At 36.4% G+C, this 26338-nt stretch overlaps 1 protein-coding gene across 1 annotated transcript in view; it reads left to right on the forward strand.

Moving 5' to 3' along the window:
* Positions 1–16257, forward strand: part of EPHA5 (EPH receptor A5) — a 147612-nt gene extending 131355 nt beyond the window's left edge. Inside the window, exons 13-15 of the mRNA XM_087827578.1 lie at positions 5431–5624; positions 8960–9115; positions 16093–16257. Of these exons, the coding sequence (XP_087683704.1) occupies positions 5431–5624; positions 8960–9115; positions 16093–16198 (456 nt within the window). The 3' untranslated portion in view covers positions 16199–16257. The remainder of the gene's footprint in view (positions 1–5430; positions 5625–8959; positions 9116–16092) is intronic.
* Positions 16258–26338: the final 10081 nt, after the last annotated feature.

Raw genomic sequence — 26338 nt, forward strand, 5'->3', positions numbered from 1 at the left:
CCTTTATAAAACCAGTGTATTGAAGTCTTACCTCAATAGCATGCTTTAAAACACTTTTCCCTCTAATTATTTCTTTCACCCATACTCTGCAATATCTCCTTCTCTTATGCCTTCTAGGGTTGGTAAGTGCTATATCTTTTGACCTCATTTTGTTGAAACAACAGTCCCGTGCCAGTGATTAAGACTCACTTTCAGATCTAAAAGTTCAAGTCCAATCTGAATGAAAGTCCATACCAGACCCGCTTCAAAGTGTTTTCCACAACCAGGGGCCAGCCTCACCCTCGGTGCCCGAGTGGGAAGGAAGGATGGTCAGGTTTTTGCTGTTCCCCCTCCTCTGCCAAGGCCTGTGCCTGACTTTTCAGGATCTTCCCAGACGGAGAGGCAGAAAGGAAGGGGCGGGCACGTTTCTGTAAAGCTGGGTTGCTGGGGCCTCCCGCCGGGTAGGAAGCCAACCTTGTTCTCCAGCGAGGCTCGTGTCTGAGCTCTTCCACAGGCCCTTGGGGCGGTGCCCTGTCCCGAGGCCTCAGGAAGAGGGTGACCCCGCCCCACTTCTCCCGGCGCCTCTCCCTGCACCGGCTCCCACTCAGCCTCTCACTCACCGCACCCGTGACTGGCGGCCCTGCTGAAGCAGGAATGTTGGAGGCTCTCCCGGTGCGCGCTGTTTGGAAGCTACCGCAGGCCGGCCCGGCCAGCCGCCCTTACTCAGACCCCCCCAGGAGAGGAGCTAGGGCCGCACTGCAGCTTCCCCAAGGACGACAGCCGACCTCTGAGCCCTGCAGGCTTCCGGGGACCAAACCCCGCACCCTTGAAAACCCACATAGAGCTTTTCACGCCCCCAAAACCTAATTACTCATGGCCTGCTATTGACTGGAAGCCTTATAGATAGCGTAGTAAATTAATACATATTTTGTATGTTATATGTGTTATATACTGTAGTCTTACAATAAAGTAAGCTACAAAAAAAATATTAAGAAAATCATAAGGGAGAGAATATACATGTAAAGTACTTAATGAAGAAAATTCACAGGTCAACGACTCATGCAGTTCAAACCCGTGTCGCTCAAGGGTCACCTGCATCTCATAGCATCCTTCTCTGAGAGCAGTAGTAAGCTGGGCCGATGGATTCCTGCCTCTCAGCAAGTGTACAGCAAGACATCTAAAATCTCTCTGTAGTCATCTAAAATTGCCACAATTGGCTTTCTTTGTGCTATGTAGACTCACCTGATTTAAGAAGGGGCTGCAGACTTCTATTCCGTTAAATTTGAGAGAACGTAGTATCTGTTGTCCTCAACTTTACGATTTTAGGGGCAGGACTATGATAAAAGTATCATTGAACTCTTGGTATATATTTAACAAACCATCAGAGAGGTCCTATTTTGCAGTCAAGAAATTAAGACCTAGAGAGATTAAATGACTTTCTTAAGGTAACAAAAATTATTGTATCAGAAATTTCAATCTGATTCTACAGATTTTTTGTACCTAACCACCACCATTTCTAATTAAATCAATGTCTCTTTCTTTTGTTTCCAGCCAGTGATCTTAGATCACCCTTCTAATTGAATATAAGATATTCAATTCAATATTTAATGATTATTCTGGATTGATCTAGTCTAGACAATGGTTAGACCTATGTGCTACTTTCTGTTCTCCAGATAAATGCCAAATGCTAATTTGAGCTACAGAGCTCTTCATGCTTTGGCTTCTGTCTTCTTTCAAGGCTCATTTCAATGCTATTCTTTTGTTGACATTTTGTGAAAGTATTTTATTGTGTCTTGCTAACAAGCCTGGTCCCTTTACTTAAGAAAAACATTTGTCCCTTATTTGTCCCTTAGTTACCATCTCATAATTGAGATATTTTGAATTCTGAATCTGTCACTCAGAATTATTTGTATGTCCCAACTATATGTATAATATGCGCAGCATTGCCATCCATATTGTTGGCAGTTATATCTGAGATAGTTGTATCTGTCACAAATAAAATTATAGACCAAAGTAGAACATGGTGCCAGGTGAGTGGACTGTATAAAGATACAAGGGGAAGAACATAAGAACAAGGAGATGTGAAGAATTTGGGACATAGTTTTTTCCTGATTTCAGCCATTTGAGAGTCTTGATACTTTTCCAGATAACTTTATTTCAAAATATTTTTTAAAAATACAAGGAAATGCTAATGTAATAGTTTCAGAAAGTTATAAAAATAAGAACTAATATTTTGGCTTTGGCTGGGTTTCATGAGAATTTAAATGAGGTTTACAGAAAATGATTATACAGTTACACATCTTTCTAAAATGTTTGCCTTTACTAGACTGTCCAGCATGTGCTTTGTATTCCCTCAGCAAGTTTGAAATCATTAGTGGCACTTAGCTTTTAGATATAGCACTGACTTTGATAGGCTTCAGTTTCTATCTAAATTTGTATCCAGGAAACATGACAGATCTACTATATTTGAAAATCATGATTACTTAATATCTCTTTGGAAAAATTATCAGAGAACAAAGAAGTACTGATTTAGCCGTTTCAAATGATATATTTAATAATCTCTACACTCCAGATACTATCTGATTCAAAAAGGACTTTGCCACCATGAAAATGTTATATTACCAAGACATGCAGAATCATCTCAGTCCTTCAAAGAAGACCTTTCACTGTGTCAGGGGGAGAGAATGCTGCAGTAGGCTTCTTTTGATTTAGGATTGCCTGTGTCATCACAGAGAAAAATCATAACAATGCATAATAAATATAAGCCAGAATGACTAGAATGAATTAGGTAAATACCAGACCATGAACTCTCATTCAAGCTTGGGAGCTAAGATAATATCCTATCGTCAGTAGAAGCCTCTTTATTGATAACGAACATTTTAAATGTCAACATTTTTCAGAACTTCAAATGACAAAAAGAGATTTCATTGCATTGCATTTTTATACTTAGTGGCAGTGTTTTTCTCTTGTATTTATTGTGAAATATATGAACATATAGATTATACTAAGCACATAGATTATAAAGTGTTTTAATAATTCACTTAAGTAATTGTTTTTCAGTCTTCTCACGTTAGAATTACTTTTGCCTTTTTTGCAGGTGGGGGCAGTTTTCTATTACTATTTCTGTTGGCCTTGATCTTACCTACAAAGAAGCAGAATATTTGACTCCAAAAGGGTGTCACCCCCCTTTGCACTGGGTGTGCCTCTCTTCTTTCTCTTATTTGTTTCAATTTTCAGAATAGATACAGGTGTAAATATAGGTATAATTATGTACATGTATATATGATTCCTCTTATATTGTTGGAATAGTTTATAGTAAAGCAAAGAGAATCTTTTACAGTGACACCGAATATAATTAACTAAAGTATGAGGAGTTTCATTCTCACCCAAGTACTGTAAATTACCAAGATTTGATAGTGAGAAAAGTGCCACTGTCCTTATCAGCAATGAGGAATCTATAGGCAAATTAATAAATGAACTTACATTAATATATGAGTGCAAATGGTACTTTTATTCTCTTTCTACTTTTTATTTAATATCATCAATGAGAATAACATTTTCTCCAAATTTATTTAACATTTTAAATTTTTCTTTTATGTTTTTTAATATTTCTCATTTATCTATTTCATTTTTCAATATGCATGAGCTTTAAATACATTAGATATATTAATCATGTTATAGTTTTTCTACTATTTTCTACTGTAGTTTTCCTTTTTGTTTTTTAATTTGATTTTGAGCTGCTAACTAAAGTGGTAGGTGACTCTCAGGTACAGATAGTCTCTGACTTACAATGGTTTGACTTACAATTTTTAGCTTTATGATGGTGAAAAATAATAAATTACATGAGCTAGTCAACACTTTATTATAAAATGGGCTTTGTGTTAGATGATTTTGCCCAACTGTAGGCTAATGTAAGTGCTCTAAGCAGTTTTAAGGTAAGCTAGGCTAAGCTGTGACGTTCTATAGTGAATTTTCAACTTAATACATTTTCAATTTACAATGGGTTTATTGGGACATAGCCCCAATGTAGGTGGAGGAGCATTTGTATTTTGCTCATAGTAATTCAATATTTATTTAACCATTTATTTTTAGATCCTCAACTATTTTTTATTTCTCTGCCTGAACTTAACTGTTGGTGCTTCTCAGAACCCTTTATCTTAAGCCTTTCCCAAGAAAGTGCTGAGTGCTGATGACCCTCACATCTGTATTATCAGCCCAAATATCTCTTGTGCTCTTTCTGCAAATTGCCATATGAATGTCCCCTCTTCATATAAAATAAAACTAGCTCAAATTATATCTGTCAACATCCATTACCCCATTTATGTACTTGCTTAAACTTAGCAGCAACAACTATCCAGCGTGATAAGCCTGAACTTGTTTTGTCTCGAATACTTTCTCTTGTCTCCCCCCAACCTCTTTGTCGTAAATTTCCTTAAATCTGCTATTTTATGCTCTTTCCATCTGTCACTGATCTCGTCCAAAGGACATTTCCTTTGTCACAGAGAGACTGGTTTCTTTGCAATCATTTACAGTATGTTTATAAATTTCCTGTTCTAATCAGTGTATTTTTTTCCATTTGTCAGATCAAATCTAAAGTTTTTATGAAAAAATGTAGTTAATTTTCAATATTAAGGAAACATTCAGAATAGGATTTTAAGAAATATATTCATTATTACTGTGTTTTGGTATCACTGAAACGTTTAATTTTTAATAATTGAATAAAACCTGTATTATTATATTCAGTAGCATAAATAAATTTTTTCCAGACTTAGACGTTACAAATGTTTTTGATAAAACAATCTCACAATTAGACTGATATTCATACGTGTGGTTACATTTAAAATCAGTGATGTTTGTAATGCCTCTGCTACTAGACAATTATTCTAAATTCATGACAGAAATCAGCAGATGATAATAAACAGCAAGACCTAGACATTATTAAATGATACACGAGATAGTTATACTAATTTAGCCTTTGACTTACCCATCATTTACCATCCAAAACTCTCTTTTGAAATAAAATTGCCATTTCATTACTTTCAAAAATGTGGTTCTGCTCATAAATTTTCATTAAAAAGACATTAACTTTTCAGAGAAATCACAAGATGTAATCTCGATTTGATTCCAGAATTCAAGGATAAATAAAACATGAACTGTTTATTTTTGTCAATTAATTTTACAAATCACCCTTCATCAGGATCTTAGGTAAAAGTGATTACCATTTATTTTCCTTACAGTATGTGAAGAAAACCTATCTTTTTATATTGTGAGAACATATTTATTTCTTTATGTTGTTTTATTTCACAGCAAATGGACGTAATTGGGGATTTTAGAGATAGTGAACCTGGGTGTTATTGCAAGAGTAAGCACAAGAAAGGGTAAAAGTTAAATAGGGGGAAATTTCTCCACTAAATGTGTGGTGTTGGGACCGGTTCTGTTTTTTTTACGCAGGTGATTAAGGCAGTCGAGGAAGGCTACCGTCTGCCAAGCCCCATGGACTGTCCCGCTGCCCTCTACCAATTAATGCTGGATTGCTGGCAGAAAGACCGAAATAGCAGGCCCAAGTTCGACGAAATCGTGAACATGCTGGACAAGCTGATACGTAACCCAAGTAGCTTGAAGACGCTGGTTAATGCATCGAGCAGGTACAGGCCAGACCTGAGAGTTTTTCCTGAATTTAGCTAATTCTGGCTGATGACACAAATACTAAACCATTTCTGTGCACATGTGAACCTCTAAATCTATATGACACTAATTTATCTGCCTACAATTTTTGCATAAAGTTACTTTCTTACAATGAATGAAATATAAGTGATTAGACCTAAAAACACCTATACCTAATCTAATATAGTAACATGACCATTTCAGAAAAATGCTAACTGTAGCCAAGTTCGGGTAGTATTATAAAAAACAGAAACCGAAAAAACACACACACTGAAGTGCATATATTTTCTTGTGTTTGGATCCCACATGGGAAGTGGCTGGGGAAGAAATAAGATTGTGAGACCACAAGGAAAAGCCAATTAAGCACTGATATATTTTACACTAGAGAGAGCTACCAAAATTACTTTTGATTTCTTTAGAATAGATTTTAGTGTCTGTCATATTTTATGAATATTAATAATCCTTTTAGGGACCCTTGACTCATATCTAATTGTACACAGATATTTGGCTAAACAAATATGAGTAATTTTGTGGAAAGATTTTATATGAGCAAATAAGCATATTTTTTACTTTTATGAATGTATTTAAATAATGTTGCATGTTTATAAAGCAGACATTAACCTGAAAAGTTACAGAATTATCCTCTCAAAAAATTAATCAGTTTGATCCTTTGCTATAAAACTTGCAGATTGTTATTTTCACTGTATTTGAAGCAATTGTTTATTTTTACAAGAAAAAAAGTGTCATGCCAGGAACTGATTTGGCCACATATTAAAATGAGCTAAATGAGAGAAACAATTTGTTGATAAACTTCCATAAGTTCTATGATTGTGACATTTAAAAAAATCATTTTTAAATACAAATGAGGAATGAGTCTTCAGACTCTGTTCAGGGATCATTAACTTTCTCTGGCAGCAACTGGAGAATGCATCTTTTTAACAATTATTCCTTGTGTTGTTCCTGAAATATCTGCTTTTAAATTGTTTATTGTCATGTAAAATATTAAACATTTCTCTCATCTGTCTGTTTGAATTATGTCAAGCTTCCACAAATGGACATGAAGAAAGGAAATAAAAAAAGACATTTTTATGTTCTAAATTGTGTTAATTTATATCAGCATTATCATTACAGCTTGAGAGCAGTTTAAAAATCCGCAAAGAATTTTCACATTTTCTTGTGTGTAATATGTAGAATCAGCTTGCTAGGTTTCATTGAAACAGATTTGGCTTAAAACTATACCACTTATTACCCGTCTTTGTTCAGCCATCTACAAATCCTGACCTGAGAAGGTGTTAGTTCCTGATTCATTCTCTTTCTTTACATTCCTGTTCGTCACAAAACTCGGTGATTTCAGTAGCCATGTGCATGATGTTTGAATATCTCTCAGTACCTTGAAATTTTCTCCTTTAGCAATTTTTGGTCTCTAAAATATCTTGGAATCTTCTTGTCCTAGTCACATTCTAAACTTTGCTATTAACAGAAATGGCAACTCTTCCACAACCTCAACTTCAAGATCCTACTCTCCAGCTGCTTCCTTCTGTTTCATCTTCAAGGAATCTTTGACCCCAATGCTTCATGGCTACAAATCACTATAAGATATCCATTTACTCGTGCCACAGATCCTCATGTGTCTACTCTGTGTCATGCTGTGAGCTAGGTGCTGAGTGTACAGCATTGAGCAACTCACTGTTATGGGAGGGGGACACTGAACAAAATAAAAACATTAAATACAGCTTTGGTTTTGGAATGGAGAGTGAGAGTACAATTTAAGAGAATACCTGGGAGGCCAGAGGAGTTGTGTGGGTAAGACATGATGCTGTCTTGAACTAAGATGGTAACAAATGAGATAGAAAGAAGTGCTCAGATGTGCGACATTTGGGAGGTCAAATGGATAGTACACACAATGATAGATTATAAGGGAATCGAAGACAAGGGACAGCAAACCATTGTGTCATATGCAATAGTGGGAGCACTTCAGGAGGAACTGGATGTAAAAAAGATGAGGATGTTTTTGGAAATGTTGGGGTAATATTCCTGTGAGATATCTGGAGGTATGATGTAGGCACGTGACTATATGAGAGACCTAGATGGGAGATAAAAATTGGGTAATTGTAGATTCTATTTGAAGCAAGAAATTAGGTAAAATTGTCTACGTAGAGTGGAGTGATAGCCTGAGCAGAAAAAGTATAAGGTCGAGTCATAGTTCCCTCCAGATTTTAAAGTCAGGAAAAGAAGGAATAATAGGCGAAGGAGAGTAAGAGGAAACCAGGAACATTCAATGTCATGTAGCCAAGAAAGTGAAAGAGGGATTCAAAAAGTGAGTAAGCGAGGGTTCGAGAGGGAGATGGTAGTGGTGGTTGTTGGGTGTTTCTGAGAGGTCAGTCACCTTACACTTTGGAAAATGTTCACAGATTTTGACAAAATAGAGGTCTTTGCTCACCTCAACCAGAGCAATTTTTATAGAATTGGTTTGGAAGAAACTGTACTGGGATAGTTTGAGATGTAAATCGGATATGAGAAAATGGAGCGAACATAACTAGAAAGAAAGATATCCTATATCTTATGGTTGAAATTTACTTAACTAAACACTCATCGATGGAAATTCAAATTGTCATTAATGTTTAATCTCAGTAGCAAAAAGATCATCCATGGACTCTTTGCCATTTCCCCCAATTATTTCCTTAAGATACATTTCTAAAAATGATTGTCATTGTCATCATATTATTATTGTCCAAAGAGTATGAATTTAGTATAGTGAAAAACATGTCATGGTTTGATTGGTCCTATTTAATTTTCTTATGTGTTTGGGGTTACATTTTGTTTTCCAGATTCTACTACTCCTAAGTGAATTTACAAGTGCCCCTACACAAAAGAATGAGATAAAGAATAAGTCCTAGACTTCCTAAGAAATTAAATTAAGTTTCTCTAGCAAAGTCTAGAAGCAGTTGGTGTTGTACAGATTATCCTGCATATTTGTATTTGGTAGCAGTTTCTATATAATTTTTGCAAACAAAATAATAGTAGGAAATAAATGCATCTAAACCATTATGTGAAAATTATAGCTGATGTTTTATATTAAGAGAATTAATGTATTGAGCCATTATAATTCCTCATAAACTAAGGATAGAAAAACATCTGAACAGACTGATTTTGTGTTCTATATTTCAAAACATTATTTTCTACCTTTGCACTCATAGACTTCCCCCTTATCCATATACTTACACACCCGAAGATCCATTGACTGAGCTAACATTACAATATAATTTGTTATAAAAATTAAAATGTTGTTTTAATATTTATGTTTTATGTGTTTTAGAGTATCTAATTTATTGGCAGAACATGTCTCGCTGGGCTCTGGGGCCTACAGATCAGTAGGTGAATGGCTAGAAGCAATCAAAATGGGCCGGTATACAGAGATTTTCATGGAAAATGGATACAGTTCAATGGACGCTGTGGCTCAGGTGACCTTGGAGTGAGTAATTTTTCTGATAATTTTTACATAATTGCTGGGGCGAGAAAATGTGTTCAGAAACCAATCTGGATGAGGTCAAGGGAAATCAATTAACTCTTGCCCGTGTGCGGCAGCTTTCAAAGAACCGCTACCTTTTAGCCTGTATTGTTAACAACTGCATGGTTAATGCTACTTGCGGCCAGTATCTTTGCCTCTTTGCTTTAAACAAACAGCATTTGAATATTTGAATTATTTGGAATAACAGTTCTTTGGCAAAATACTGGTATTTTATGTTGTGGAAAAGATGTTTTCTTGACAAAATTTTTATACTGGTACCTGTGTTATATGACTGTAAATACAAAACAAATGTAAGCACAATTGGTCTGACCAGTCCTACATAACAAAACATCCTTAAATTTCAGCTGTGATGAACACCCAGGAAACAGCAGCCTAAACTAAGCCTCTCGGGCAGGGACCTCATGAAATCTCTAAGTGGTGCACCTTATAGTCTTGCAATCCAAGCATATATTGGGTCCTGCCTCTGATTTGTTATTTGGTACAGTCTCAGTGGAACCAATTGTGCCCTTTTCTGTTTGCACGTTTAAGATGAAATTTATCAAATCTTATTGAATAAAAATCACTAGAGTTAAATATGAAATTCTTTAAGGTTGTAAGTTGTTTGTATTTTATTATATACTCTGTATGTGTAATTATTTTAGCCTAATATTTGTTATTTGTGAAAATGAACTGTCATTATGGTGGTTCCATCTAGATTACATAAACATGAATGATGTTTTAACCTGTGAATATAATGATAAATTACTTCAAAGGACCTGCAGATTCAAAGGTTAAAATATTGTTATAAGGATTAGAACATGGTAGAACATTCTAAAGCGGTAAGCCACAGTCCATATTCCATTACTTCACAAAATATGAGCAGTTCTCTTTCACCATTTGTATTATCCTGGCATGCTCTGATTCATTGAATCCACTGCACATCCACAAAAAAGGTAACAGGGTACTATCATTTTTCACCGGTTAATATCACATTCTCAACATTTCTCTTCCATTATACCTATAACTGAAAGGACCGAAAACCACCACTCAGCTTGCTCTCCTAATTTACTGAATCTCATTCTCACTGTCACCGCTAAATCATATCTATTCGATCACACATTTTGTTGGCCCATTATTTCTTTGGACACTCAAAGAGCTCATTTGTGCTATATTTAAAATAGTAAACAAAATTTTACTGATAATTTTAAACTATTTTTACATGATTGCTATTTAATTTTTCAGTAAAAATGGTCATTTTTATTTATTAAAGTCATTTGTCATTTTATATTAAAATGATGCTGTAGGTATTTCTTCTACCCAATGTCAGATTACTTGTAAATATATAATAAAATTATTTGCATTAAACAGTGTCTCTTTTTTTATTTAAATAGCACATACACATATATATTTACATCTACTAGTATTTAGCTTCCGCCTTCACAGAATAGTTATAACCACAAATAATGGGTTTTGCACTATCTGTTTTACTATGACTCATTGGGGCTCCAAAATACTAGAATTGTGTGTAATATTTTAGCATTATGGTTTCACATTTTCTTATTTCTTTTCATTCTTTTCTTTTTGCATTCCTAGCCCCAAACTCTCTTCATTTGGTTTGTTTCTTTCGAGCCCAGAGAGCCTATTCTATCTCCTATAATGGTTCTCCACTTCACGTGTTTTCTCCAGTAACTTTTGACTGGTGAATTTTTCTCTGCTTGGTTCAGTTTCTTCTCTGTATCTCTTTTACTTTGGCAGCTTCTTGCGTCTTGCTGTAGTGCCTCCGTCAGAGTTTTGTGTTGTAATTCATTTCCTCTGAGCAGGAGAGGAAGGTGGAACCTTCCAGTGCAGGGAATGTGGCCCTCGCGGGTCCGCAGCTTCCGAGCCGGGGCCGTGAGAATGTGTTCCCGTCACATTCCCTACGAGGAACTGGGCCGCTGAAGGTTAACTAGCGCCAGTCCACCCGGTTTCTTGGAGAGTCCAGCACCTCAGACTGTATGTCCTCTTGTTTATTGTGTTTTTGACCACAGTTTTTCCTATTTGGTAAGAGTATATTTATCAAATACTATGGTAAATAACTCACAAAATAGTAATCAGTTGCTTCTTTGGTCAGAAATATAAAGTATACAGAAAAGATTATCTGTGAATTCTGCTTGTCCTTCACCAAAAAAATATCAGTCATTATTAATGACTTTTGGCAAAGGAGCTGGAATGCCAGCTGAAACAAAAAACAAGCTTTTAAAACACTTTGATAATGATTTTTTACACGTGGTCTTTACCCATATCTAATATTAATTTTATGATTTATGTATAATATTATAATAAAATGCTATCGCCAGTGTTATTGCCAGAATAGAAACTGAGAACTGGAAGAATATAGTCACACTTGTAATAAATGCTTAGAAAAAATGTGAAAGTCATCGATATAAAGCAAAAGATCAAATTGCCATATACCTAATTTAGAAAATACCTATAATTCATGCTATCAAATTTGTTCTCATAGTGGGTTTAGAAAAAGAAGAGTAAACGATTAGGTTTTTAAAACCACACACTTAAGTAAAAATTTTCTTCGTAAAGGTTTAATTTTATTTGATTATGAATTTTTTTGCCAACACATGCAAATATGACTGAGTGTGGAAAGGAAATAATAAAACCTGTTGGGATCCTAGAGCCAAGGCGTGTGCGGGGGAGCGGCTCTAGCCAGACGCCCCGCCTGCGGCGCCGGGGGCCCTGGGCAGTCGGCAGCGCTCACCCTGGAGCAGCTGCAGGAGCCGCACCGCCTGCGCCCTGGGGCCCGCAGCGAGCTCCTTCACGGGGGTGAGCTGGAGGTGAGTTGCGCAGCGAATCCAGAGATTGGACTTGAGGGCAGTATTACAGTTGTTTGTTAAACTTCTTGTCAGACCTGTATTATCAACACTGGTCATTCAGAAAGTGATTGCAATCCAATGAATTTAAGCATTATACCGATGGTGCTTCAGCGGAGGGTGCTCCTGTTAATACCATTCATGAAGATGGGGTCGTAAACTACTAAAATGAAAACTCCCTAAATCCCGAGCCAGGATTTGTGCACACTAATTCAAATAGATTTCTTAACTTTTAGATACAGTCATTGTGCTAATTTTATACAGTTAACGTGCCCATGAGAATACTTACTATCCTATTTGTTCCACGTAATTAAGCCAAAACTTCCAGTCCAACCCTCACGATGCCTCGTCCACTGAAGATCATGACCAGGCCGTGGTGAGCCTTCTCCTGCCAAAAGTAAAAATATCTGTCTTGTGCAATAGACCTGTAGGTGGTTCTCAGGGTTCCTCTAAAGAACCGGAACATTCCAGACGTACAAGTGCAGGACACAAGGAGCAACACTGAATCCGGGGATACTCCTCAGTCTCTCCTCCCTCCCCCCGTCCGGCCAGTGCTGGGGGCTAAGTACCAGGGAAATGGCTACAAGTGTGTAGAGCAGAAGCGGGAAGAATGAGGGGCCCACCCACAGTGGACACGTGAAGTCCCGAGTAGTCAAGAGGTGCTCCCCATCGCGAGGCCCCCCATTGCCTCACCCCTCATCCCGCCCCTTCGCGTCCTCGCGCTCTCCCTGTTTACATCATGAGTGACACTGGGACAAAGCCGCACTGGCTGGTCATTGGAGTGGCGGCTTTTCCCAAACTAGCCCCGCTTTGTTGGCGCAGCCCAAACTATTTTCACGTAACAATGCTATTCCCGCCACGTTTACATTTATATAAGCTTATGCGAAAATGTAGTTTTTATCATTAGAAGTGGCTTTGGTATTAAGATTCCACGTGGTCATGATAAAGTTAGCATGATATTTATAAAGGTAATATACTTAAAACCTTGCCTAGCTATAACATTTTCTATACAGAAAAATGAGATGAGTAAAATAGAATATCATGCATTGTTTCTAAATGTTTTTCAAAATTTTTTGAACTAGAGCATCAACTTTACCAATAAATGTAAAATACTTTAATTTTTATCAAATTTCTCTCACATTTTTACTGCTAAATTGATCATTTAATGTGTACTTTGAGGAGTAAAATGGGAATTGTTAGAAATTACAAAAGTGTGAGGCAAAACTACTTAAAAGAAAATAATACATTTAACAATATAGAGATAAAGTCATTTAACCTTTACTGGAAACATTTTTCTAATACAATATTCATTCTCATTTGCAGTATTGTTACAAATATTAGAAAGCACTGACCAGAGTCTGTCTTGTGTTATTTTCAGAGAAGGCAGTTCTGTTTACCCACAATACAATAGTAAGTCAAAACAGTGGAAATCAGTTAGACGAAGCAACCAAGAGGTGGAATACGGAAAAAACACAGACACCTACAAACATGCATAAACACATGTACACACACTTCAAATTAATGTTTTGGTGTATATGAAAAACCCGTGCATTTTTTAGTGGGAAACCTATACTTTTTTTTTTTTTAAGGTCTTTCAGAATAAACTATAATGGTTATATTCAAAAACTCATTCCTAATATTTGGATTAACCCTATGAATTGTGTAATTTCAGTACATATATTACATCAGTACTTTTGAACCTGGGGTCTATACAGCATACGATCAAACGCGTTTTAGAACTTTATTTCAAATCCTGGCTATTTAAATTCTCCAGTCAGTATTGATTGTTTTAGGTTAAGAAATGTTAGTTCCCTTTTCCTGACTTAGGCCCAGAGTATGCTAGCGAGCACCCATGAACACCCACCTCTGCAAAACTCTGCATGATTCATACGTTACATGTGGAAACACGAGAAGACTGTTTAGCTCATAGCTGAAATGTCCATGCGGTAGAGGTTGGGGAACCACAGCCTCAGACAAAGAAGTGTGTGTTCAGTGTCCTTCATTAACTGTCTTCTTTCTTTGAGAACTTTGGATATTTGATGTATGTCTACAGAGTTCTCATTTTACAGATGAATAAATAATTACAAGCAATTTGAAGTACTTTGCTCAATATCATATCTGAGAATACTGAGAAGTTAAAGGAGTATGAACTTGGTGTCAGGTTCCTCGTTTGATTCCTGCTCTGCCACCCCTGGCTGTGTTACCTCGCCAACTAATTTAGAATCCCTAAGACTTTGTTTCCTCATTCATAAAAGGAGATTACCAAATATTTATTTCATAGGGATGAATATTTTTCAAACATACAGAAATAAGGCATCTTAACTGTCACCTATTATTTTTATATTTGGTGCAGTGGTTCTGAACCAGGGGAGATTTTGCCACTTAGGGGACATATGACAATATCTGGGGACATTTTATCTTGTCACAAAAAAATGGCCAGAGGTGGGACATCCATTCTGGCATTTCACAGAGAGAGGCCAGGGATGCACCAGATAGCCCTACACAAAGAACTGTCCAGCCTAATGCTAAGCAGGGGCAAGGCTGAGAAACTCTGATTTAATTTAAAAGAAACAAGATTAAACTGAAACCACTTTTATTTCTATGTGAGTATAACTAGCTATTTCATAACTAACTAGTGATTTTGTTTCAAAGTGAATTTTTACTGTTTAGTTTTGCTGATGGTCGTCTTCCATGCCTTCCATTATTATTATTCTTATATTGTACTCTGGTATATTGTAGCTATGAGAATTTCTAAGTTTAATGTTTAATAGTCACATTCTAAGAAATGTGTTTCCACCATAAGTATTTTTTTTCTTTTTTTAGCTGCTTGCCATTTCCTAAATCTCTCATAAGAAAAAGAAAAAAGAAGAAAAAAAACCTATAAAGAGAAAAAGAAACCCAAGACATTATTTAAATAAACAATTATTTCCAATACTAATGCATATGGGGCCTAAGTACCCATTTACTTAAATTCTATCCTCTGATAACTAAGAAATGTTTTTTAGTTTCCAGGACTATTCACTTTTATATATAATTATTCTAATGTCATTGTATCCAATTTCATAAACTTCTAAGACAATCTGAAATGAATACATGGACTGAATGCAAACATATTCTAGCATAGTGTGTTCTATAAAGTAATTATCTAAGAAACCTAACATGACAACTTTGTTATTTAAAAATGTTGAATTGCTCATGGTCATTTTTTCTTATAATTAATGTTATCATTTGCCAAACATACATGAGTCATTATAGTTGCCAAATATATACTTGAAGGTGATAGAATTCCTAATATCCCAAGAAATAACATTTTAAAACCATGGGCACTGGCCTTGAGCTCCATAATATGCTGTTAGTTTTGAAATCTAACCATTTATAATTTTCTTTTGGATAATAAACTTGTTTCAAAGAAACAGAATGGAAGTAACTTGGTTGAAAAGACTTTCTGAGAGTGTATAATCTTCAGAATGCTCTAAATGCCTAGATGTTGTTTAGCAAAGGAATAAAGCTCTGGTACTTTGGATTCCAAGCAAAAAATAAAATATTTGGAAGTTTTATAAAAGCAATGTAGTGGTGACTATATTCTAAATATATCTGTTATATAAAATGATTGTACTGACTGAGTCATTTGAAGAGTTTAGTCTTCAATTACTTAGCTTTGATTTTTTGAAAGTATATTTTATGCTTACTGCTTTTAGCAAAAAAAGGTCTTATTCCTGTTATAGGTACACATTTTCAAAACTGCTCTATGAAACTGTACCTGTAAATGTACATATTTGTTGGTAAACGTGCAAATTTGGGTTTTTTTCCCACCACTCTGTGCCTCCAACACAATGTTGTCTAAAAAGGGGGCAAACATATATTACATCAGTCCTCATTAGAAATAGTTCTTGGCCGGCAAATAGGTCTTCGAAGTACGATTTTGGAGCCTGCCTTTGAAAATCGGACCCTGTATGTCCAAATTGGGCCTGTGATCAAGTCAGTGTCTGCAGAGTGTTTACCTCTGTGCCAGCGTGAGATAGGGAGGTGTGCTGCAAATCGAGTCAATACATACACCCAATGTGTGCTTTCTTCATGCAGGGATTTGAGACGCCTTGGAGTGACTCTTGTCGGTCACCAGAAGAAGATCATGAACAGCCTTCAAGAAATGAAGGTGCAGCTGGTCAATGGGATGGTGCCATTGTAACTACACTGTAATGTCACTCCGCTGAATGAATGATTCTGCACTTTGTAAACAAGCCCTGAGATTTGTTTTAACAAAGAAAGGGGGGGGGAGGGAAAACTCAGTGATTTCTAAACCTTTTGAGAGCATCTCTTTCAGCCACAGAATTTGTAATCAGTGTTTTACTAAGATCTCCTTAGCTACTTCTCAGTGTCTTCATTTTGTACGAAACAAATGCGGCCTGCTGGGGATAACACCACAAGGTTAAACATCATCTTACAGCAAAAAGTTCTTCCTGCTACTTCGACAAAATTTTATACGTGAAATATATAACTATATACAGCACCTTGAGGCAGCACCTTTCAAAACTTCCAAGAATCTACTTGAAAGGAAAAGTTTTATAGTCACTTGTGGGCTAACAAAAGCTGCAATTTACTAAAGTTTACTTCAAGTCTTAATTGTCTACATAAGTGTATTGAAGAGCAATATGATAAGATGGTTTCTTAATAGGTAACTTCTTTTGTAATTGTAAAGTGCTGTTACACAGCGTTAAGTTATAGGAACGAGTGTATAAACATGTTGCTTGGTCAAGGACAAGTACAATACAGGGTGTGTATTTATTTTTCTGTGTTATAAAATTTACTTGCGGTTGCTCTTCTAGAAACGATTAGGTAGTAAATGTGTATATACTGTATCGTTTGCTGGACACCCAGGACTCGGCTTAGGTTGAGCTGTGCGTGTGTGTGAAGGACCATTCTGCTTGCATTTTTAGTAGTTTTCATTTGCAACGTGCAGGAACAAGTGTTCCAGAGTGGACTGTGAATAGGAGAAATAGGGAAGCAGTGAAACAAAATTTAACACAAGCTTGTGTCTTTCCTCCTCTCGTGTTTCCAACGGCTACTAAAACTCTTTATTCACTAACAGGAAATGTCTGTAAGATGAAATCCCCTTCAGCTTTTTAAAAACACTTTGTGATATCTATGGCAATGCAGTTCTTCCAGACATTAATCTTGCACCCCTGTAAGAAATTTCACCTTTCTGAGTCCCAGAAAATCTTGTCAAGCAACATTGACACCGAAGGGCACATTTTCAGAAGTATGTAGGAGGATTGAGCTGTGCAGGCTTCTGTTAATGTTGTGAAATCCAGGCACATAGCACTAAGCGCCACCCCTAAGGGTTAATCCTTTGTAAGCATTTCCCTTGTAGCTCAGCTCTAGGAATTTTGATATTGAGGCAGCAATGAAATGATGGCAAATGTATATATTTCCATCAGAATTTTCTGTTTCAAGACTTGACACATTTTATTTTTGATGGCTGTCTGCTCATTTGAAAATGTCATCTTGTATTCAGTTACATCAAATTGAATTTATTTCGATGAACTAATCCAAAGTATTATTTAATCATCTTTATTAAGGATTATAAGATATATCCTATGTCTACTCTATATACCATACTTGATGAAGACTGACATTTGTGGTACCAATTATAAAGTTTATTAGAATTTGAACAAAACCGTGCTGCTTGGTAAAAATAACCAACTGTTTTTTCTGTATTACTACACTTTATAGAAATCATGGAATGGCATGTGATTCAAAGAGCACAGCATTTAAACATCAAATGGTATGTTGGAGTAGGCTGGATTAGGGAAATACATAGGAAAGAAAAAACTGCATTATACTAACGGCACCTCCTTTCTCTTTCCCAAGCACTTGTATTAGTTGAACGTTAGCACATAAGTGAGTAAACTTTAGAGAAATGACTTGTTTCTACTATGCCCTCTTTTCATGTAAGCAGTGAAGTAGCCGTATTGCTAAAGAACAAGGCCCAAAAGAAAAACAGAAAAGAAAACGATATATTGAGTTCTTTCTAATTATAGCTATAACTCCTTAGTAGGTCTGTACTGCACTTTGGTTCCACACAATCTATGCTTCAGTGTACCCTGGTTCGGTGAAATTTCAAGAGAAAGTAGAGAGGTGGAATTAATTAGTAGGCATCACCATTAGTAAAGATGCGTTTGTTCATTTCAGTAAACATAAAATTAATTTCTTTTACATAAAGTGATTGGAGATTGTGTTGCATTGTATTGGATTTTGTAAAAAAAAAAAAAAAACACTAAGTGATAAAGTAGTAATTGAGAAACTTTCAAGAATAGAGTTATTGACTTAAAAAAGAAACTACCATAAATTTTAGAGCTGAAAGACTAGCCACAATTAGTTACACATAAGAAATATAGTTTCTAAATTGTTTTCCAGCTTTAAATGTTCGAATATGATTAGAAGGTCAGGATAGAATACATTTGATTAGAATTTGAAGTAACAATATAGATTTCCTCTTTTTTCACAAAAGAACATTATGTATTAATTTGGATCAAATTGATTTGCTTCCTTTGCAATCTTGGTGTTTATTTTGGAAAGTAAATTAAGATAAATGTTAAATAGACACCTAACTTTTATCCATATCTGATTTTGGTTCAGAATTTCTAAAGAATGTCAGTATGATTTTAGAAGGAATAAGAAGACTCTCAAACAAGATGTACTTTCCCTAAAAGAGGAAGGAATTCATTTAAAAAATATTTGTTCACCACTGGATGTATCACCAACTGGGAAGTGCCAGCCTCATCTATAAATGTGAGAAGTGGCACAGGGGGAGGAAGGGCGCTTGTGAAATGCAGTGCGACGGTAACCTGGGGCCAGGTTTGACAAATCTTGATTGTGTGATTTCCTGTCATTTTGGTTCAATTTGTCACCCATCAGACAACTGAAAACAAAACATAGACTCAATAATTTTACCACAAAAGATAGATTTGTCAAATGATACATAATGTTTTTGTAACTATCAGTAGCAATATCTTTAGGGTGTGAGTCTTTCTCAATGTTACTTTGAAAAATGACTACAAGCAGGGAGTAGTTTTCAACTTACTGATATCATTTGAAGTCACATAAATACTGCTTATATCAATCATAATTTGTTTCCTAATCTTGCCTTTTGTTCACATGTAAAAATGCCATATAACCTGTTGTTCTTCTTGGCCATCAAAATGTATGAATTATATGTAAAAATGTAAAGATTTTTAATCTTCTTATTTAAAAAATTAATGTGCATGATCTTTGATTTCTTGTATTTTAATCACCAAGCCAGTGTTCTGAAGTTGTAAGATTACTGTAAAAATTATATTCCAGTATTCCATCGAACTTAAATGTGGCCAGCATTATTAGTGTCAGAGTTGCCAAAAGTTAAGAATCAATTTGTAATGGAGTTTTAACCAGTGTGCAATGGTGAAGAAATAGTTTCACATTTCAAGTCTAAATGAAAAATTAATATCAGTTGAATACTTATATGTTTGCATGTCTGCTATTTAATCTCTATGTGAAAGTTAAAGGATTTTGACACCGTTCTTTCTCCCAAAGTGGGTTCTCGGAAGCACAAGCAGAGATAGTTACCCATGGGAGACATCAGTGGCTGTAATTGTGGATTGGGTAGCAAATGCTATTTGAGTCAGTTGTTAGACACTTACTAGATGAATATTGTTGCATAGTGGAATAAGATCATTTCTCATGTTGTTCTTTCTTAAAAAAGAAAAAGAGGAAAGCTTAGTATGATAGTAAACTGCTTATGTCCCACCAGATGCATAATCTCAAAGTAAATTAAAGTAGGTACAATAAAATGATGATGATGATGATGATGACAGTGATGATGAAACAAAACACTAAGTCATCATTTTTGCAACTATATAACATAGCTGGTTACATTGAATATTTGTCTCTATTATGCTGTTAATTACATAGTAATGTATCAAAGGAAAAGTAGATAAAATGTTTCTTTTCATTTCTTGTTGACTTATGAAAAAGCCTTTTGACATAAATGATTAAATGTCCTTGTTCAGAATGACCACATAATTATAAAGAAGAAACCAATTCTTTAAAAAAAGTCTATTTATAATAATCAGCATCAAATATTAGTTGTTTCTTCTAAATATAAGTGAAAAAATGGAAGGTGGCAAAATATGTTTATTAAGGCTGAGTTATATTAACAGTAGAAATTTCAGTGGTCAACATACTTGTGAATCTTTAGACTGCTATAGTTTTACAATTAATTATTTATAAGTATGTAAATTTCACTTATAACAGTCTGAGAATAAAACTTAGACTCACTCATTTGTTAATATGTGAATTAAGATCTCTTAGATTCAGGCCAAGTGTATCATATTTTATGCCAGGCATCAGGGTGTCTCCAGTCCCTGCCTCAGAGTTAATTCAAGGAAGGATTAGCACTTCTGCATTTTCCCCATTTGAAGTTCTCTGTGCATTTGGTTTGTGTACATGTTTTTGTAGTGTAAGATATGAAATTTTATATTTTTTCAAAAAATAAAAATCCTTTGAACACAGTTAAATCCGACTGTCATGCTTCACCCTCTCCCAGAAGACTTTAAATTGACAGCCTTTGTATAATGATTTCAGTTAGTTCTAATAAAAATGTTGGCATTTCTTTTGCTAAATATTTTAAATGCAATCAGCATCCATTTTCTCAAAGACATATTTATGAATCTTTGTATTTGAATGTTTTTTCAACTAGAGTTTGACACTGAGATTGTGGGACATGAGCTTAATTATGTGAACCTAATTAGAAGTTGATTTGTAACACGGTAATGTAACATTACTTGGAAAAACAGAAAACTGTGTTTCCCATCTGCAAGGCTCGACCTTGCGCTGGCCGGGCAGCAGCTGGCCAGCTGGTCGCCGGCGCCGGCGTGGCCGGTGGGGGGATTGCGCTCGCGGCTCCCGCTTCCTCCCTCCGTATTGGATGAATTGTCTCCTTTTGTAAAGAGCACAGACAATAATCTGCTGTATTCAAGGAAATGAATCATGTTGGAGTTTTGTTGCATTCCTACTCTTAAAAAGTGACATCGCATGCCTATGAAAATAATCCGTAACTCCTGTTCCTATGCATAAAGTCGTTACAAGGGATGTTATTTGATACTTTAGTAGGTATTCATGTAAAGACTCTGAATTATTTCTCAGCAAGTAGACTCTTCTTGCCCCTGCTTTGCTACAGAGGTGACTATTCTATGATAAGAGGGACCCCCCCCCCATCCTACAGGCATCTTTGACCAGATAGAGGGACTGGGTGGTGGGGAAGTTAACGTTTAAGAATCGGGCACTATTCTGTATTAGAATTTGTCACTCTCATCTTCGAGATGCATTTTATTGTCTCCACTTTACTCGTGAGGAAACCAGGAGTCAAAGCTCTTGAGAAACTGCCCGAGCCCCGACCGCTCTTCAAAGGCAGGAGGACCCCCCTTTATGTCAGAGGGAACCCGTGGCCTTCCCTACACTGATGGAACCGTGCTGACCATGCCGTCTAGACGGGGGCCTTTCAGGCCAGCCTCATTCAACTGCTGCAGGAAATGAAGGTAAATGAGAACAAAGTGATTAGCACATTTTCACTAAGCAAAGTGTAAAACTTGGGTGGGAACCAGGGTCTAACTTATTATATTTCTAACATATTTGGTTTCTGGAATAAGCCAAACTTTTAGAGTCAAAAATAGTTATGCCTGTGACTCTTCCACTGAATAGCACAATCTAATTTAGTATATTTTTCTAGTGTTCGTCATAGTTTTTTCAACTACGAGCTCAGGAAATTGCTATAAATACTTATGACATTTCCAGCTATGATATTAAACTTTAGTTCTGGAACTTTTGAAATCTATAGGTGATTCATTACCAAGTAAGCAAAAGTAAAGTAAGTTGTTATTTATGAAAATCAACAGTAGCCATCCAAATCAAGCATGAGTTTCATATTGTATAATAAATATAATTTCACTTGCATTTAGCAGGCTAAAAATAATAAATTGGAATAAAGTTAGCAGAAATGCTGGAGTATAGGTAAATTTTTTTCACAGAAAAAGTTATTCTTAAATCTTTAATTTAAAAAAATTGTTAATGGAAAATATTAATGTATTGGGTTATTAATTTCAATCTTTAAGTTTCTTAGTGATTCTAAGTTTCCAGAAAGTAAAACTTTTCATTCAGTTTTCATGGCAATTCTTTAAGCGAGACATTTATTCTGTTTTTCTTTGAACAGAGGTAGAGATGGAGCCTACTCCATTTCAAGGCTAAGTGGCTGTCCTCAGATCACACAGCTCATTAATGCATCCCTTCCCTCTTTTAAAGGGAATCCTGCCTCTGAGTTCCAGGTGATGCCTTCCTGCTTTTGAATCTGTTCATCAATTGTCCCTGCTCTTGAATATCCTGAGCTATGAGTCTCCGTGGCTCCCTTCACCTCACCCTCTGCACTTACAGGAGGGAATACGTAGCAGGCTGTGGTCTGGAGCCAGCTGTCAAAATTGCTCTGTCTCCAACTAGTTGTGTGAACTCAGGAAACCACTAAACCTCCCTTCATTCAGGTACCTCATCTAGTACATGAGGAAATACTATGGCTACTATGAGAATCTAAAAATACATACATAGTGAAAATAGTGCCCACCATGTGATAAACTTTCAGTAAATGTAATTTTATAAATTCTACTTCACCATTTTTTCACTCTCAAAACATATACAGGAGTTTTATTTCTTATCACCTCGTCTCATTCATTTCACTGAAATCTTTCCTCTCATTCTCTACCTTAATGTCATCAAAACCTCAAACATGTAGAAAGTTTGAGAAAACTTTAATAAACTCCCTTGTACATGGAAGCCAGTTTCAACAATTATCAACGCAATGCCAGTTTTGCTTTGCATATAACTCCACAGACTTCCAGATTTTAAAAACCCCAGATATTTTATCATTTCATAAAATATTTCAGTATGTATCTCCAAAATAGAGGGATTATTTTTGAATGTTTTTATAATCCTATTACACTACCTAAACTTTCACAACCTGTTAAAATATTTTCAAGTTATCAGTATTCCCCTCTTTCATTATGTATTTTCTACAGTTCACTTGAATCAGTATGCAAATGCTCCCTTTATTTTCTGTGAATTGGCAGTTGGGCTCATAGATTCAGGTGAGTCAGATTCAGGTTTGATTTTTTTTTTTTTTTTAAGTATATCATAGGTAGTTTTGTGTGCTTGCATCAATGAACAAAGTCAAGCCATCTTTCTGTACTGTCAACAGTAGCTGGTGATCATTGCCAAATCCTGATTCATTAATCAATTCAAAATGGTGATGTTCATCATTCTTTCTTCATTTAATTGTCATGCAACTTTTATAACAACTAATTTCCCTTCATTAACTGTTCAGCTACTCTGAGGTTGAGTTTGTGTAGGCAAACAGAACAGCTGATCGGTGGTGTGTTTTCTGTCATATTTAAATGATCAAATGCTCAAATGTCCCATCTGTGGCTATTGGGCCTGATGTCATCTTTGATTGTCTGTCTTTCCTCATTTTCTCTAATCTCATCTTGATTAAAGTCTTACCAGCATCAAGAAGGTCTTTTTGATATTATGCCCACCTTAAGTGCCCTCCTCTCTTGGCATCCTAGAGCTCAATCTTGTCCCACATTTCTGGCCACTTATTCTCAGTCAATTCCACTACCTTTTATTATTCTGCGTTCCTTTTAAATGCTAAATTGCAACAATTTTATCTTGTTTTTTAGATATTCACCCAAAGATATGGTTTTTATTGATTTTCTTAGAGAGGGGGAAGGAAGAGAGCGAGCGAGCGAGAAACACTGACGCACGAGAGAAGCATGGGTTGGTTGCCTCCCAAGCCCGCCAGTCCCACCGCCCAGGCCTGTGCTCCGACGGGGGACTGGAACCCGCGGCCTCCGGTACGGGAGGTGCTCCAAACGGCCGAGCCGCCCGCCGGGCTCCAGGACTGGGCCTTAGTCCTCTTGCCATCCCAGGCCACATGCTTTCCCTCAAAAACCTCATCAACTCAGAAGCCTTCAACTTTAACATCTATGGGAATGGGAGTCCACACTTATTCTCCAATGCCCACTTTTTTGTTGAAATATAGCTTCATTTCTATACATTTTAACTGATGATATCCAATTGGCTTTAATGTCAGCATTTTAAAATAAGCATATCTCACGCTGATCTTACCTTCAAAGTAACTTATATCTCCTCCCATACTTACAGTGGAAGATACTACCTTATATACTGTTAACAAGAGTAGATAGCTAACATTTGTATTTTAAGTTTCCTTTGTTCTCAGGTCCATGTAAAACTTGTCAGAAAATTTTATTTGTTTCATACTGAATATGTTTCTCAGATATACAGGGGTGAGCAAAAGCAGGTTTACAGTTGTAATACAAATAAATAATGCAATAATTAATAAATAATGACACAAGAATAAACTTGCTTTGCGTACTCACAACTGTAAACTTACTTTTCCCACCCCTGTTATTACTAGAGAGTGTAGAAAAAATTAGAAAATAAGTAACACAAAGTAGGAAACATAGCCTAGAAAATTAAATACATCACCCAGAACCAAAGAGACACTCTTTCTTGATACATTAATGTATTTTTATAATGGGAATTTAGTAGCAATTGAACACCATTTAGCAATCAGTTATGAACATTATAGAGCATATTTTTATCCAAACAACTGCCAACTAGAATAATCTTGGAACATGAATGAAATAATTAGAAAGCATCAGGTTGACTGATCATTTGTCTAAATAAATAGATATACCCCATAGAGAAGGTGCTCAGAATCATGTCAGCAAATAAGGTGGCTTGGATTAGATGGAAATTTTTTTCCAAAGATAATAAAATTTAGTCACAGCCATTTGAAAGGATAAACCTTGAAAGGCTCCTACTGTGGTTTAGGGATAAAGTAAAACGATTTATTGAATCCTCCCTGGAGTGATCACCGTCCTAACTATATTGCGTATGGAGGTCAGACCCAAGAACGCATGTTTTTCAGTCATCCTATGCTCTACAAATATGTGAAATCCAATTATAATTAATATTAATAATCAAAGGAAGTGTTTCAGAAATGTGCAGCCTCAGTGTGTTTTCAGGACGAGCACATTGCAGGCTTCTCAGCCCTCCGCTCTGTTAATACCGAGGAAGGGGAAGGAATTACGATATTCTCGTGGTGAAGCCTGGGTCTTTTTCGGGATTGGTCGCCTGTTCCCCATGATTAATCATAAACTGCCCTTTTCATTCCTGTCAGAGCACATGACCCTGATTTCAATAATACGGAAGAAAGTGTCCAAAAAATAGATGCTCCTTGTCTATAAGAGAACTGGTCCAAAGGTCAGCGTTACATAGATCAGGATGCTGCCTAGATTCTCCTCCCCTGGAGCTCCACAGGACAGCCTAAAGCACAGAAGTTAACCGAGTTTAATTCAGTGACTTCCCAAAGGCCTGCCCAGGGACCCTTTTAGCTGGTAGCTGTTTTACCACCACCACACGGGAACTGAGAGGATTGCTGTCCCTGTGCTGGGCGCCTCTCAAGGTAGCGATAAGAATGTTGTGTGTTTTCAACCAAAGCACTGAAAAAATATCAGCTCTGAGTTGTACCAGCTCTGTCGGTGCCATGTGTCTGAATACGGCCGCGTCCCCCGGAGACCAGCGCAGTGGCACAGTCACCGTGCACCCGGGTGCAGCGGGGTGGGCCCCGAAACATCGAGCATAACCACTTCAGTTTACTACCTTGGAAGTGTGGACTGCGTTTCATTATTTTCTCATACTCAGGATATGGCCTTAAACTAAGGGGTTACTGAATAAAATGTTAAAACAAACATTTAACATTGGTTTTATTACTCGCATTACCTTAACAAATGTGTCATTTGATATTAAAAGTTATAAAAATGCTTCCACCTTCTAAGCCAAAGAAGGCAATAGACTTGGGGAGCAGAGCTTGTCTGAGGGGAAAGAAATGCGTGACAAGCAGCTGTCCCTGGAGGCAGCATCTCAGTGGAAACGAGGGCGTCAGCCCCAGGCCTGACCTGAAGCAAGGCTCAAAATCGAGGAGGTGTTAGAAGGATGCACATACGTAAACAATCAACCGTGTGTATACACACAGGCATACACACATTGTGTTAAACTTTACGGATATTATGTTTGATGTGAAAAAAGTATAAAAAAATAGAAGTACATATATATAGGACTCAGAAAATCAAGGAATAAGTGAAGTAAACAAAGGAAGGACGTGGCAGTTTTGTATAGATATTTCTGGAGAAATGATATAGAACCCAAAGGCTTAAAGCAAACA

Source organism: Miniopterus natalensis, chromosome 1, assembly GCF_054644295.1.
Source record: "Miniopterus natalensis isolate mMinNat1 chromosome 1, mMinNat1.hap1, whole genome shotgun sequence".
In the NCBI taxonomy this organism is placed as follows: Eukaryota; Metazoa; Chordata; class Mammalia; order Chiroptera; family Miniopteridae; genus Miniopterus; species Miniopterus natalensis.